The 14,450-nt window shown below is 32.8% G+C and overlaps 1 protein-coding gene across 1 annotated transcript in view; it reads right to left on the reverse strand.

The window, feature by feature from the left end:
• Positions 1-14,450, reverse strand: part of znrf1 (zinc and ring finger 1) — a 46,961-nt gene that overhangs the window by 12,516 nt on the left and 19,995 nt on the right. The window contains exon 2 of the mRNA XM_051100091.1: positions 4,232-4,327. Coding sequence (XP_050956048.1) covers positions 4,232-4,327 — 96 coding nt within the window. The remainder of the gene's footprint in view (positions 1-4,231; positions 4,328-14,450) is intronic.

Here is a 14,450-nt window from a genome sequence, read left to right on the forward strand (position 1 = left end):
TTCAGCAGGTAAGTTGTTACCAAACAATTCAGTGAATAATAATCTATAATCTATTTTTTGTGTGCTATTATTTAAGATAAAATTGGTTTATATATTTTTTATGAAAATAAAATGAATTAAAAATAATTTTGTAATGACAAAAAATATTTTTGAGATAATGGTTTAGATTAAAATGAAAAACTGTAATATTTTTATATAACAAAAATATGAAAATTTGATTGCTTAAAATAAAATGAATACAAAACAAAATTATTTAAAATATTTTCATTTAAGATAAAAGGTTAAGATTAGACATTTTTAAATTGAATTAGACATTTTAAATGAATAATATTGCAATTATTGTCATAAGAAAAACATAAACAGAAAATGAAATAAAATGAACAAAATTAATTGAAAATAAAAAGTATTTTAATAATCAAAATTATTTTTAAGATACTAGGTTAGATTAACATTAAATACAATTTAATTACAAAAAATAAAAAATAAAAACTGTAATTATTTTTATATTAGATAAAAACATAAAAATGTGTTTAGATTGCTGGAAATAAAATAAAATTAATAAAAACTAAATTATTTAAAACATTTTCATATAAGATAATAGTTATTTATTTCATTAATATTCAATCGTTTTAAAATGACTAAAATTGCAATTATTGCCATATTAGATAAAAAAATGAAAATGTGTTTAGATCGTTGAAATTATAATAAAATTAATAAAAACTAAATTATTTAAAACATTTTCATATAAGATAAAAGGTTAAGATTAGAATAAAATCAAATGAAAAATTAATGTAATTATTTTATTAATATTAATTCATTTTCATTCATCAAAATATAATATAATAGGAAAGTGGGAATTAATTAAAAAAAGGTATTTTAATAACCAAAATTATTTTTAATATAATAGGTTAATTAACATGAAAAACTGCAATATTTTTTATATAACAAAAATATGAAAATTTGATTGTTTAAAATAAAATGTATGCAAAACAAAATTATTTAAAACATTTTCATTTAAGATAATAGGTTAAGATTTAAAAAAAATAATTTAAAAGTAAATGTATTTATTTTGTTTATATTAATCATTTTTTTAATGAATAATATTATAATATTAGTATATATATATATAAACAGAAAATGAAATAAAAAAATTAATATTCATTTGTTTTAAAATGACTTAAATTGCAATTATTGCCATATTAGATAAAAACATGAAAATATGTGTTACATAAAAAATATGAAAACTTGTACCAGCACCCCTGCCTCCATCAACCCCCCCAAAAGCTGTAAACCTAGGGGCAACACTGAATACATGTATTAGTTCGGGGTTAGTCCAGTTAGTCCAATGTTGCATGCAGGGTTATTCCCGTGCCTGGATCAATACAAACTGGGGTGGATTAGAGTTCAGAGGGAAAAGGAGGGCTAGCGGACACAAACCGTACTGTCAAAAGGCAAGCAAAGTGTACATACTGCATTCACAGACAGCGAGCAGATCTGCTGACGTGTGACTGCCACTGGCTGCAGTTGACAATGGGACAGAGTGCACTGTGGGAAATAAGATTAACTGCTGTGTGTTCTGGTCTGGTAATGTCACTAACTTGAACATGGTGGGGTCAGCAAGCGACAAAATGTTACAACGAGGGATCAAATAAAAGCAAAACAGATGCAAATGTAAAGAAAGCAAGTGTTTTTGCTGTTTAAACCTTGTATTAATTTACTTTTAAAGGTGACTGTACATTTCGAAGCCTTGTTTTAGCTCGATAATTATTGACAAGTGAAGACAGATCATGTGACGGCAGTAAAGATCAGATGCATCAGATGCATGTGACCACCTTTAGCTCAAGCTGGGTTGGACAGCTGTCCCTCAGTCAGGTAGCTGTCAGTCAGACGTCCATCTGACCCAACACAGCTGTTACAAGCAGAGACTACGCATGTCATCGGGTCACTACAGCTAAGTCATGTGTGCCACCTTCCTGCAAAGCTGCACTTGACGGGCTCATCCAAAAGCTCACAGAAATAATAGGGAGCTAGTGTTGCTTGTTAATGTATTGCTGTCACTTCTTAAATTATACAGATTTTCTAAACATTTGTTCAGATTGCTGAAAATAAAATAAAATGAAATAAAAATCTATTATTATTTTATTTAAATAAAAATCTAATTATTGATAGCATTTTAGTATTTATATTAATTCATCAAATTGCAATTATTGTCATATTAGAAAAAATAACTGGAAAAACGAAATGAAATAATAAAATCAATCAATTTAAAAAAGGTCTAAATAATTTTAATAGGTTAAGATTAAGATAAAATAATCATTTAACATAAATGTATTTATTTTATTTGTGTTAATTAATTTTAAAAGTATTAAAATTGCAATTATTGTAATATAAGAAAATATATTATGAAATAAAATGAATGAACTAAAAAAGGTCTAAATTATTTTAATAGGTTAAGATTGTAAATATTATCATATAGGAAAAAATAATTACAAAAAAGAAAATGAAATAATAAAATGAACAGGTTAAGATTTAAATAAATAAAAGTAAAAATGTATTTGTTTTATTTATATTAATTAATTGTGAAATTATAAAAATAGCAATTATTGTCATATAAGAAAAGAATATTATGAAAAGAAAACTAAATAATAAAATAAATGAACTAAAAAAATAAAAGATTAAATTATTTTAACAGGTTCGGTTAAAACTAAAATAAAAGTGAAAAATGTATTTATTTTATGTATATTCATTTAATTTTAAAATGATTAAAATTGCAATAATAGTTACCTAAGAAAAAAAGAATCCTGAACTAAAAAATGAACTAATGAACTAAAAAATAAGGAATGTAAATTATTTTATTAGGTTAACAAAAAAGTAAAATAAATGTATTTATTCAATTTATATAAATTAATTTAAAAATCATTAAAATTGCAATTGTTATATGAAAAAATATAAAGAAATGAAATAAAAATGAATGAACTAAAAAAAGAACTAAATTATTTGAATAGGTTAAGATTAAAATAAAAAAAGTAAAAAATAATATGTATTTATTTTATTTCTATTAATTAATTTTAAAAGTTTAAAAAGTTTAAAATTGCAATTATTGTCATAAGAAAAAGATATTATGAAATAATAAAATGAATGAACTAAAAAAATAAAAGATCTAAATTATTTTAATAGGCTAAGATAAAAATAAAATGTATTTATTATATTTGAATTAATTATTGTTTAATTATTAAAATTGCAACTATTGTCATATAAGAAAAAATAATTATGAACAGGAAATGAACTAAAAAAAGTTTTTTTTAAAATAATAAGGTTAACAGGTAATAGATCATTATAAAGCATAAAATTGATATAATTACTTTTTTTTTCAATAAGATCATTTAAAAATATATTAGAAATTTTCAAAGACGTTAGAAGTCAGTTTATTTGAACGTAGGGCTGAGTTTTAAATGAATTAACCAAAGCATAAAAGATAAAATGTAATCAAAGTGGATCTTATTCTTAATTTAAAAATTTTAATTGAGCACAATTCATCAAAGCTCTAAACTTTTTTCTAAAGAAAAAGTTCATACAATCTTTCCAAAAAAAAAAAAACTTTCTCTGCCTCTGAAACAACCTTTTATGGGATACAACCATGGGAGGAATACTATTAATATTTAATATTTAATACAGCCTTACATTTAACTCTGGCATGATTGATGAAAGGATTCAATGAAAACCCAATGGAACAAAAATCAAATATAACCCTATTTATTTCCCACTGAAAATTCGGTTTTACTCGGATATCCATCATATTACGAAACTTTAATGCGATGCAAATTCAGTAATATCTTAAACACAATACGAGCAGTAATATCAACCATGGCTCGAATAAAAATCCATAGAGGACTGAAAACTGACTGTAATTTGACAGGCTACAGATATCATGAAACAGCAAATAAGAGGGTGATGGAAGAGGAAAAAAGATGACAAACGTCATACACAGTGGTGAGCTTGGTTTCCCACGGCAAAACGGAGAGAGAAAGAGAGAGAGACCTAAATTAAGAGGTCATCCACAGTTCACAGACTCTTTTCAGCCCTGGAATGGAGTCACAGACAAGAATGAAATGGAGAATGAAAGGATAAATTGATACAACGACACAAAAAGGAGGAAAATAGAAGATGGAATAAATACTTAGATGAAGTTTATGGACTACGAGTGGGCGTGGTCAGTGGGGGCGTGTCTTACCGTTGTAGGAGAGGCGGGGCTTGCTCAGACACATGATGAAGTGAACCTCCATCTCATTGGATGCCACTGATTTGGAGCAGACAGGACACTTAAATCCTAGAGAAGAAGAAGAAAACAGCATTGTCAGAACTCTTGAAGCGGCAATAAGCCGGCAAAGGCGGTGGAATGAGCTGTGACAGTGATGCAGCAGTCTGATAACTGCCAATGCCATAATCCTGCGCAACATGTTATGTTTCTATCGCCCTGCTGCAAATGCATTAGCTCGGCTTTTAGTAACTTCGATGACACAAAGCTTTTTTAACTTAAACTCGCACTTTACAAACACATACATCAATGTCACTTGTTCAGCAATGTCTTTATGACAGCGACAGCTGCACGAGGCATGTTAGGCCGGTGTCAGCAAACAAACATTCAGTTTTTTGGTTAATCTCTTGTACCTCACCTGCATCATAAGAGCTTCAGACCAACATATTAGAGCACTGCCATCAAGTTTTATAGTTAAAAACTACATTTTTTCTCAGAATTGCGAGTTTGTATCTTACAATTGTGCCATTTTTATGAGAATTGTGAGTTTTTATCTCATAATTGTACCTTTTTTCTTAGAATTGCGAGTTTGTATCTTCCGAATGTGCCTTTTTTTTATCTGAATTGTACGTTTGTATCTTCCAATTGTGCCTTTTTTCTAAGAATTGCAAGTTTTTATCTCACAATTGTGCCTTTTTTTAATCAGAATGGTAAGTTTTTATCTCACAACTGTACCTTTTTTCTCAGAATGGTGAGTTTTTATTTCACAATTATGCATTATTTCTCAGAATTGTGAGTTTGTATCTCACAACTGTACATTTTTTCTCAGAATTGCAAGTTTGTATCTTCCAACTGTGCCATTTTTTCTCAGAATTGCGAGCTTGTACCTCGCAATTGTGCCTTCGCTGACAATTCTGAGAAAAAAAGTCAGAATGGTGAGATGTGAACTCGCAATTGCGAGAAAAAAAAGTCAGAATTGTGAGATAAAGTCGCAATTACCTTTTTTAAATTTTTTATTCAGTGGCAGAAATGGCCTTCATACAAATGTTATTTTTACAAAACTGTAAAGAAAACTTAATAGTTATTAAAAAATATAAATATAAATAAATGTAAAAAAATCTGTTTAAAAGTTTTGGGGATAGTCAGTAAAAAAAAAAAAAGGACTGACACCAAACTTGTAATGAACATTAAAAATAAAACACTTAAAATTAAAATTAAGTGAATTTAGGCTTCACAAAATCATAATGTACAGTATGAAAACTGCATGGCTATTCATTTTAAGATAAACATTTTTAATAATACATCTGTGTTATTAAAAATATTGACTACATTTGTGCATTACATGATAAAAAAATGTGCAATTGTACAATTGTATATTATCAAATAATTAAAAAAAAACTCTAATATTAGCAGATATGGCACCGTTAGATCTAGATCCAGGCCTTCAATTCCTTTATTCTATTTATATTATTTTGAAAATATTCAAATTCACCTTTAAAATTCATGTTTTATATTGCAGTGGGGTATATTTGTAGACCTCTATTCACATTAACAGTAAAAATGCTCACAAAATCTATTTAGTCATAGTCTGAGCACCATACTTAAAGGGATAGTTCACCCAAAAATGATAACTATGTCATTAATTACTCACTCTCATGTCATTTCAAACCTTTAAGACCTTTGTTTTGTTTGGAAATCCCAGAGCTTTCTGACTCTGCATAGACAGCAATACAACTAACAGGTTCAAGGCCCAGAAAGCTAGTAAACACATCATTAAAATAGTCCATGTGACATCAGTGCTTCAACCGTAACGTTATGAAGCTGCGAGAATACTTTTTGTGTGCAAAGACACATTTTATCTTCAGAAGATGAATGAAGGTTTTACGGGTTTGGAACAACATGAAGGTGAGTCATTAATGACAGAATTTTCATTTTTGCATTAAGTTCATTATGGAGTCCAACCTGACTATTATGTCTAACCAGTCTATTATGCAATAAACCACAGCCTTGGCATCAAATCAGCAAGCAAAGGGAGCTTCCACTAACACCCTGTCCTCTGACATCAACTGAAGGCCCATAGGGCAAGACAGAAAGAGAGAACCATTCACACATTGAGTCCCACAGAGCCGGCCTGTGTCCTTCATAAACACAGGCGCAGCGGCAGGTCATTGAGACTCTGTTTGGCACCTCACATCCCACCATGAAGCCCACTGGCCTTGTTTTAAACAGACAGCCTTTTCGCATGATTCATGTCAATGTTTCCCAATGCATTGAACTCTAGGGTGAGCTAAAGTGTTGTTCCTTAGCAGACTTTGATGAATGAATTCACGTTCACAAACTATATGAAAACTTACCATGTCAGCACGCCTATATGAAATGCAGGCTGGAGAGTTTGGGGACTTCCATTGGAGAAGGTGCAGGTGTGGTTTTAAAACTGTACTGTACATGAGGGCACGGCCTTGGCGAAAAGACTCGAAACCAAGCAAATTATAGCTCTGTACAACTAACAGAACTGGTATGCTGCAAGTTGCTCTCAGTATTTATCAAGAAATGAGTACTGAATAGGAAGCCGTTTCACAATTTGCCTGGAGGGGGGATTTTTAGAAAATTGTAAACATAAGAGAAAAACCTGATTGGATTTCTGCCGAGAGAAGCTCTCTGTGTTCATGATGTGGAACCTTGGTTTGAGGGGAACATTGTAAAATCTAATTAACAGCAGTTTTACACTATTTCACTGCTTATGTTGATAATTATTTAGGGTGAAGACAGGTTGTTCGGCTTGTGGGAGCAGCCTGAAACACAAGCTCCATAAGATCTCTGGTTAACTCTTGAATTTTGTTTATATTTTTTGTTTTAAATGAGGTAGAATGAAGCACTATCATTATGGAAAAACAATTCATCCAAATACAAAAATTCTGTCGTTAATCATTCAAGCCTGTTTTGCTGAAAAGACTTGTAAATAGACTTACATAATCATCAGTACCATAGTACAAATCAGTCAGTAATATTTTGCATCATATGTCATTGTTTTAATGCAAAAGTGTCTATGAATATATGGAGTTTACACAGATGTTTAACTTCCAGTGCAAATATGGAAGCACATTTCCGCCACTGAATAAAAAATGCAAAAAGATAATTGTTACCTTTTCCTCTCACTTTTTTTCTCAGAATTGCATGATATAAACTTGCAATTGCGAGAAAGTCAGACCTGTGAGATGCAAATGCACAATTGTGAGTTATAAAGTCCAATTCTGAGGGGGAAAAGACTGATATTTTCTCAGAATTGCTAGTTTATATCCCGTCATTCTGTCTTCGTAACACGCAATTGCAAGTTTACATCTCAGTTCTGAGAAATAAAGTCAGAATTGCGAGACTGTATCACGTAATTCTGAGAAAAAAGTCAGAATGGCGTGTTTGTATCCCACAATTGTGAGAAAAAGTCAGACTTGCTAATTTATACCTCACAATTCTGGAGAAAAAGTCAGAATTGCAAGATTATATCACAATTCTGAGAAAAAAAGTCAGAACTGTATGATTGTATCATGCAATTCTATGAAATAAAGTCAGAATTGTGAGTTAGTATCTCACAATTCTGAGAAAAAGTCAGAATTGTATCATACAACTCTGAAAAAAAAGTTCGAATTGCGAGCTTATGGCCGTTTCTCAAACGCAAGGCTGCATCCTCCAGAGGTTGCATTTGCAGGCTGCATACGTCATCAAGACTGGTTTATTTCAGTTATTTGAGCATTACATTCGTGAGTCATAAGCATATTACACTTTACGCTTTACTAAGAATAATGGTCAAATTATTACTGTTAATATTTTAAAATAAGATCTTCTTTATGACGTATGCAGCCTACAAAGGTGAACTCCTGGAGGATGTAGCCTTCAGTTTGAGAAACGGCCTATATCTCATAATTCTGGAGAAAAAAGAACTCCAAGTTTGTATCACAATTCTGAGAAAAAAGTCAGAATTGTGAGTTTATATCTCATAATTCTGGAGAAAAAAGTCAGAATTGTGAGTTTATATCTCATAATTCTGGAGAAAAAAGTCAGAATTGCTTGTTTATATCATGCAAATCTGAGAAAAAAGTCAGACTTGCTAATTTATACCTCACAATTCTGAGGCAAAAAGTCAGAATTGTGAGTTTATAGCTCACATTTCTGGAGAAAAAAGTCAGACTTGCTAATTTATACTTCACAATTCTGAGAAAAAGTCAGAATTTCAAGTTTATATCATGCAATTCCGGAGAAAAAAGTCAGACTTGCTAATTTATACCTCTCAATTCTGAGAAAAAGTCAGAACTGCAAGTTTATATCACAGAATTCTAAAAAAAAAAAAAAAAAAAACCCTGAATTGTGAGTTTATATCTCAGAATTTTGAGATAAAAAGTCGCAATTACCTTTTTATTTTTTTTTTTTTTTCCAGTGGCAGAAATGGGTTTCCATACAAATGTTCTTTTCATGAAGAAAATAAAATCAGTAAAGAATAGGGTTGGGTATCGTTTGGGGTTTTTTCGATAGCGGTGCCAAATCGATACTTTTAAAACGGTACCGGTGCCAAAACGGTGCCTGAACCGATACTTTTAAAAAAGCCACAAAGTGGTGGATGACACAAGAATATATTTTTATTGGACAAAAAAGTTCTTTAAATTGAACAATGTATTAAAAGTAAAAAAAAAAAAAAAAAAAAAAAAAAAAAAGAAGTAGTACTATACATTATTAAGTCAATGCAAAACGCAACAACAATAAAACCTAAGCCACCTAACCCAACTACAATAATTTAACAGCTTAAAATTTCAGCAATTCTTTTGCAGAAATATGACTATATGTGATGAGATCTGGGAAAACCCGTCGGATGTCGCGGTGGGACGTTTTCAGGAAATTCGTTTTTCATTAAATTATTATTCTATAACATCTTGTCTGTCATCTCTGAAAATATCTCTTCGAAATTCACTTGTTTAGTGCAGAAAAATAGACATTTATTGCAGCAAGCAAAAATGACTCTCTTTCTCCTATGTTAAGAACGCGCTGCGGAGGTGCTTTCCCTTAACACCACAAAACAGTTCACCTATCAAAATAAACCACCTAACATATTTAGTAAAGGCGTATCAGTTCACATTCTCCACCAGTCCTGTGTAAAGTACGGCAAGCAAAGTTATTTATTTATTTATGTATGTATGTATTTATTTATTTATTTATTTTAATGTCGTGAGATGGCGGAGCACAACAACGCCGTATAAAGTACTGCAGCTGCTCACTTAACCGATCTTACTCGTCTCAATCTGCTCAGTTTTGGTGATGTCAGTTCCCTAAATGATGTTACGGGCTATTTGACATCCAGAGATGAAGGATCAGATGATGAAGTTACTAAAGAGTCGTCGTCCGATGACAGTCTGTTTTATGCACAGTGCGCGAACAGTTGCGCTGCGCTCGCTTTTACTACAACGTAGGCTGCATTATTTACTAAACATAAAATGGGTGATCAACGGAAAACAAACGTTAGTCTGTTTGTGTAATGATGCAGTAGCGCTCCTAACTTGACAGACAGCTCTCGTTAAACCCGTAAGTGAAAGTGAAAGCCGTCTCACTTTAAAGCCGTTTTTCTCAAAATCCCATTCCTGAAAATTATCGCTATCAGCCAACCTAAGATAGCCATAACGTAGGTTATGTAAAAAATAAAAGTTTTGGAAAGGGGCCTGAACTCAGCTTTCATATGGTGTCAAAACCTAAAAAAGGTAAAATTTCACCATGTGTTGGGTTTTCCTAGATCGCATCACATATTTGCCGTCTCTGGCAAAATACGACACCTCTCCAGCTGATGTCTGCCAACTGTCAAACACGGTGCATCCCTCTGCTTTCATCTTTATTCCACATACCATCAAATGTTTCATTAGGTTTGACGCGTTTTCCCCTTCACACGCAACTGCTGTAAAACATTTGCTGCACGTCACAGTGTCTGAATCATTTCTCGTGAAATATAGCCACACTTCAGAATGTTTAGTTTTTGGCATTTTAAGTTAGACGCGTTTAATGTCGCTTGCTAAGCTAACGGCAAACCACCTGCTGCAGTCAGAGCAAGTGTAACGATAGTTGCAGCATTCACGCGCTTCTCGGATGGTCTCATTTCCAGACGATTTGTGCTTTTAATTCGAAATGTGAAAATGGATAGTAACTACAAAGATGTCTTGGATTTCTATCATCAAAGCTTTCCGACGTTCACGTGAGTTTTCTCATTCAGTAAATACATTTTCTGATCATTCTGACACCCCATGAATGCAGTATTTAAATTTAACTAGCGATCATGCATGTTGATGAATCAATGCTTCTACATCCGTGTCATAGCACCAGAAGACAAATATTTCAATCAACAGTTCAGGCATTTAAGTGGCACCGAAATGAGGCACCGAAATTCGCGTTCTGATTCGGTCCGGTACATACCGGTCACATGGGTACCGGTGCCGTATTGGCACCGGGTTTCGGTACCCAACCCTAGTAAAGAAAGCTGTCAAGAAAACTAAACGATTATTTAAAATATAAATAAATGTAAACTACTGTCTACTGTCTGGGGTCAGTAAGTTTAACTTTTGTTTCTTTTTTTTTGTTTAAATAAATTAGTTTATAAATAAATCTTTTATTCAGCAAGGACACATTACAGTTTTTCTCAGTCGCTTTGGTGCATTTCTCAAATCATCCTTAACATTTGCAAAGAAGTATGTGCATTTCTCAAAACAATTCATACAAACAGCACAACACAATGATTACCTGCAAAAGCCTGTAACTTACTCAAAATCTTTAGTTCATCTATCAAAAGTAAGTATGCATGTCAATGAACATATCAGTGCCATCAGAATGAAAAGTCCTTGTGTCATTGTTCACAAACAAGATAGTCAAAATGCTTAGTCATGTTGTCAAACAGTGTACTCTATTAGCATTACCTGATGTAAACTATAGTAATAGTTTGTATGACAGTTACTGTATTGAAATTCAGAAGGCTGCAATTCTTATATGTGCCATGTATCCATTTAAAAAGTACAAATGTACACATTACTGTATGTGAGATATTGATTGAAAGAGACTGGATAGGACAAAATAAAAAAGGAAAAAAGAAAAGAACAGAAGAAGTTATTGTGATAGACAAGAAAAAGAAATATCCCTGATAGTACACGTACATTACTAACTTACATTTACATCTGCAAGATGTATTTTTCAGAGTGTTCGCTCATCTGCACGTTTCCTACCAGGTGTCAAATAGACTTTTATTAGATGTCTTTACTGTAAGATGTTTATGATTTAGAGTGTATGTAAAACTGACATCTTACAGATGTCTCTCAGATGTTTGTACATGGCGAAAATACAAAATTAGAAAGGCAAACACAGGAATCACCCCTTAGGCAGAACTTGTATGAGGAATTTCAGAGAACTGGTTTGTTATTGGTTAATCTACATTCCCTTATTAGTGAAAGTCAAGATGCATGGCAAATTTACAAATAGACCAACAGGAATGTGTAGAAAATATACTTGACAGTTTATAACAACTATATCAACCATTTTGCATTTAATGACTTATACGATGAACTAATGACTAGATGTTTTGAGGGGTAAGACTATTGCACAGAGAACTACATAATATATTTTGAGCAACATGACACTAGCAACTGATAATGTAGGAAAACGCAGACAAATGTACATAATCAACTGCATGAATGTACCAAAGCAATTGCAACTTGTTCAAAAGAATGAGAAACTGCTATTATGATGTGCACAAGTGATGATGTGGCGGTTGAAAAAGTAGTTTTGAGAATTTCATTTCTGATTTGAGAAATGCACCAGAGCGACTGAGAAAAACTGTAAATTGATCAAAAGTGACAGTAAAGACATTTTTAAGTTTACAAAAATTCTTATTTCAAATAAATGTTGTTTATACTGTAATATTGTATTAATCAAAGAACCTTAAAAAATGTAACACTGTTTCACCAAATATTTTAAGCAGCACAGCTGTTTTCAATATGGATAATAATCAAAAACGTTTCTTGAGCAGCAAATCAGCATATCAGAATGATTTCTAAAGGATCGTGTGAAGACTGGAGTAATGATGCTGACAATTCAGCTTTGCATCACTGGAATAAATTACATTTTAAAATATACTATAATACTGTTAAGTGTTTAGTCAAATAAATGCAGCCTTGATAAACACCAGAGACTTCTTTCGAAATCATTAAAGATCTCACAGACCTCAACCATTTGAACCACAGTGTAAGTGTAAAAAAAAAATGTGGTGGGGTCAGTGACAATGCTGGCAGGCCACACAAAAATCTAAATTACTTTAAAAATATCTACCCTTGTGTTAAACAGCCTGAAAATCAGCAAATGAGTTTGGAACGACATAAGATAAAATGATAAAACTTTCATTTTTGGGTTCACTTCAGTGAAAGTAAGCAGGTGCAGACAGTCTAATGAACAAAAGTAGCCATGCCAGGAAAACAGGTGAGACAGAATAAGAATCCAAACAGAGCCAAAATGCAAAGTCAGTTAAAACACGGCACAAAGTAAATGCACGGATGAAGACAGCTCCATCTGTCAATATAACCAACGGTTCGATTCTCTCCGCCCCGTGACTCTTCGCTTAGCGCACACCCCAACCTCCAAATCCCACCCCAGGAACCTATGATGATGCCTGACCCAGTTTTCCCTAGGCTGCTATTTTCAGGCATTCCTTGGGGACAGATGGAGAGGGAGAGATAGAAAGAGAAGGAAAGAAGACTGAAGTTGAAAACGGAGGTGTGGAAATCTCTGACAGGGATGTCCCATCTCCTAAGAGGTGTGATTTACTCAAACAAAGCTACTAAAGGGGGGGCGACGGGGTTCCATCTGTCAACACGCAGAACTCGAGTCGCACATGCGAGAGAGGCCAACTGTCTCCACTACCGCAAGTATCACATGCCGTCGAAAATATCAACAGCAGCTCAACCGCAGCAACAAACAGACCAGACGTCTTTCATGCCGAACCGGCCATAACGACAATGAGCTTATGAGATCAAGTCATTATGTTTATTAACCTTGTTTGTAAATTACCTCAGCTGACCTCATCCAAGTGGATTGTCGCTTTCCAAGAGCTTTTCATGTCAAAAATTGTTTAATTTCATCTTCATGTAGTTCTGAACCTGCATGACGTTCTTTGATCTTTGTCTTGATTGCTGCTTTTCATGTAATAACAACGAATGGGGACTGAAACTTTCAAGCTTCGAAAGGAATGAAAAAAATACGACTTCTACACTATTATTAAGGTTTTCTGAAGCAAAACAATTGCTTTTTGTAAGAAATGGATCAAAATTGAAGTCATATTTCACTGATAAATCTTTCTCCAGCGAGCCTTTAACTGATTCATTGATTCAGTGAATTGAACTCAAGAGTCAAATGAGTCCAAATAGTGAATGAATCGTTCAAACTGGCTTTGTGAACTCGATCGGAAATTGTGTGGAAAAATCATTTAATATTATAAAAAACAGCAAATTATACCAAAATAAAAATAAATAATGCAACGCCTGTCTATGCAGGGTCAGAAAGCACTCAAATTTCATCAAAAATATCTTAATTTGTGTTTCGAAGATGAACGAAGGTCTTTGGAATGGGTTTGGAACAACATGAAAGTGAGTAATAAATGACAGAATTGTCATTTTTGAGTGTGCTATTCCTTTAAATATGAATTTAGATGCCGGGCAGCATGGCTTGAACCTTTGTAAACTGAGTTGGGGCTCTGATGAGGGGAAGAGTCTATGTAAAAGGCCAGAACAGAGCCATGGGCCCCTCAGTTAGTGAAATCCTAAAGGCTGCTGGGAAGACCAGCTGCTTGCTCTCACAGTGCGTGGCTTAATTAGACACTCTATTGGTCTTAATGAGCTCTGGCTCAAGTCAGGACATTAATGGGAGACTGAGTGTTTAGAACTTTGTGTGTATTTGTGGGTTAATTGTTGTCTGTTGTGGTTTTAGTGGTCAAGGAGGACAGCTAATGGTCGGAAAGACACTTTAACTTGAATTCAGCCTTGATTATAATCAGACTACACTTTAAAAAACTTTGTTTCTTCTAAAAAATATTATATTAGAGTTGTTCACTATATGTTCTTTACTTGCAACACCAACAAGTATCAGTTCCACCTCACAAAACAATCTAGGCTCGAGACTCGGAGAGCCACAT

This window comes from Labeo rohita, chromosome 25, assembly GCF_022985175.1.
Source record: "Labeo rohita strain BAU-BD-2019 chromosome 25, IGBB_LRoh.1.0, whole genome shotgun sequence".
NCBI lineage: Eukaryota > Metazoa > Chordata > Actinopteri > Cypriniformes > Cyprinidae > Labeo > Labeo rohita.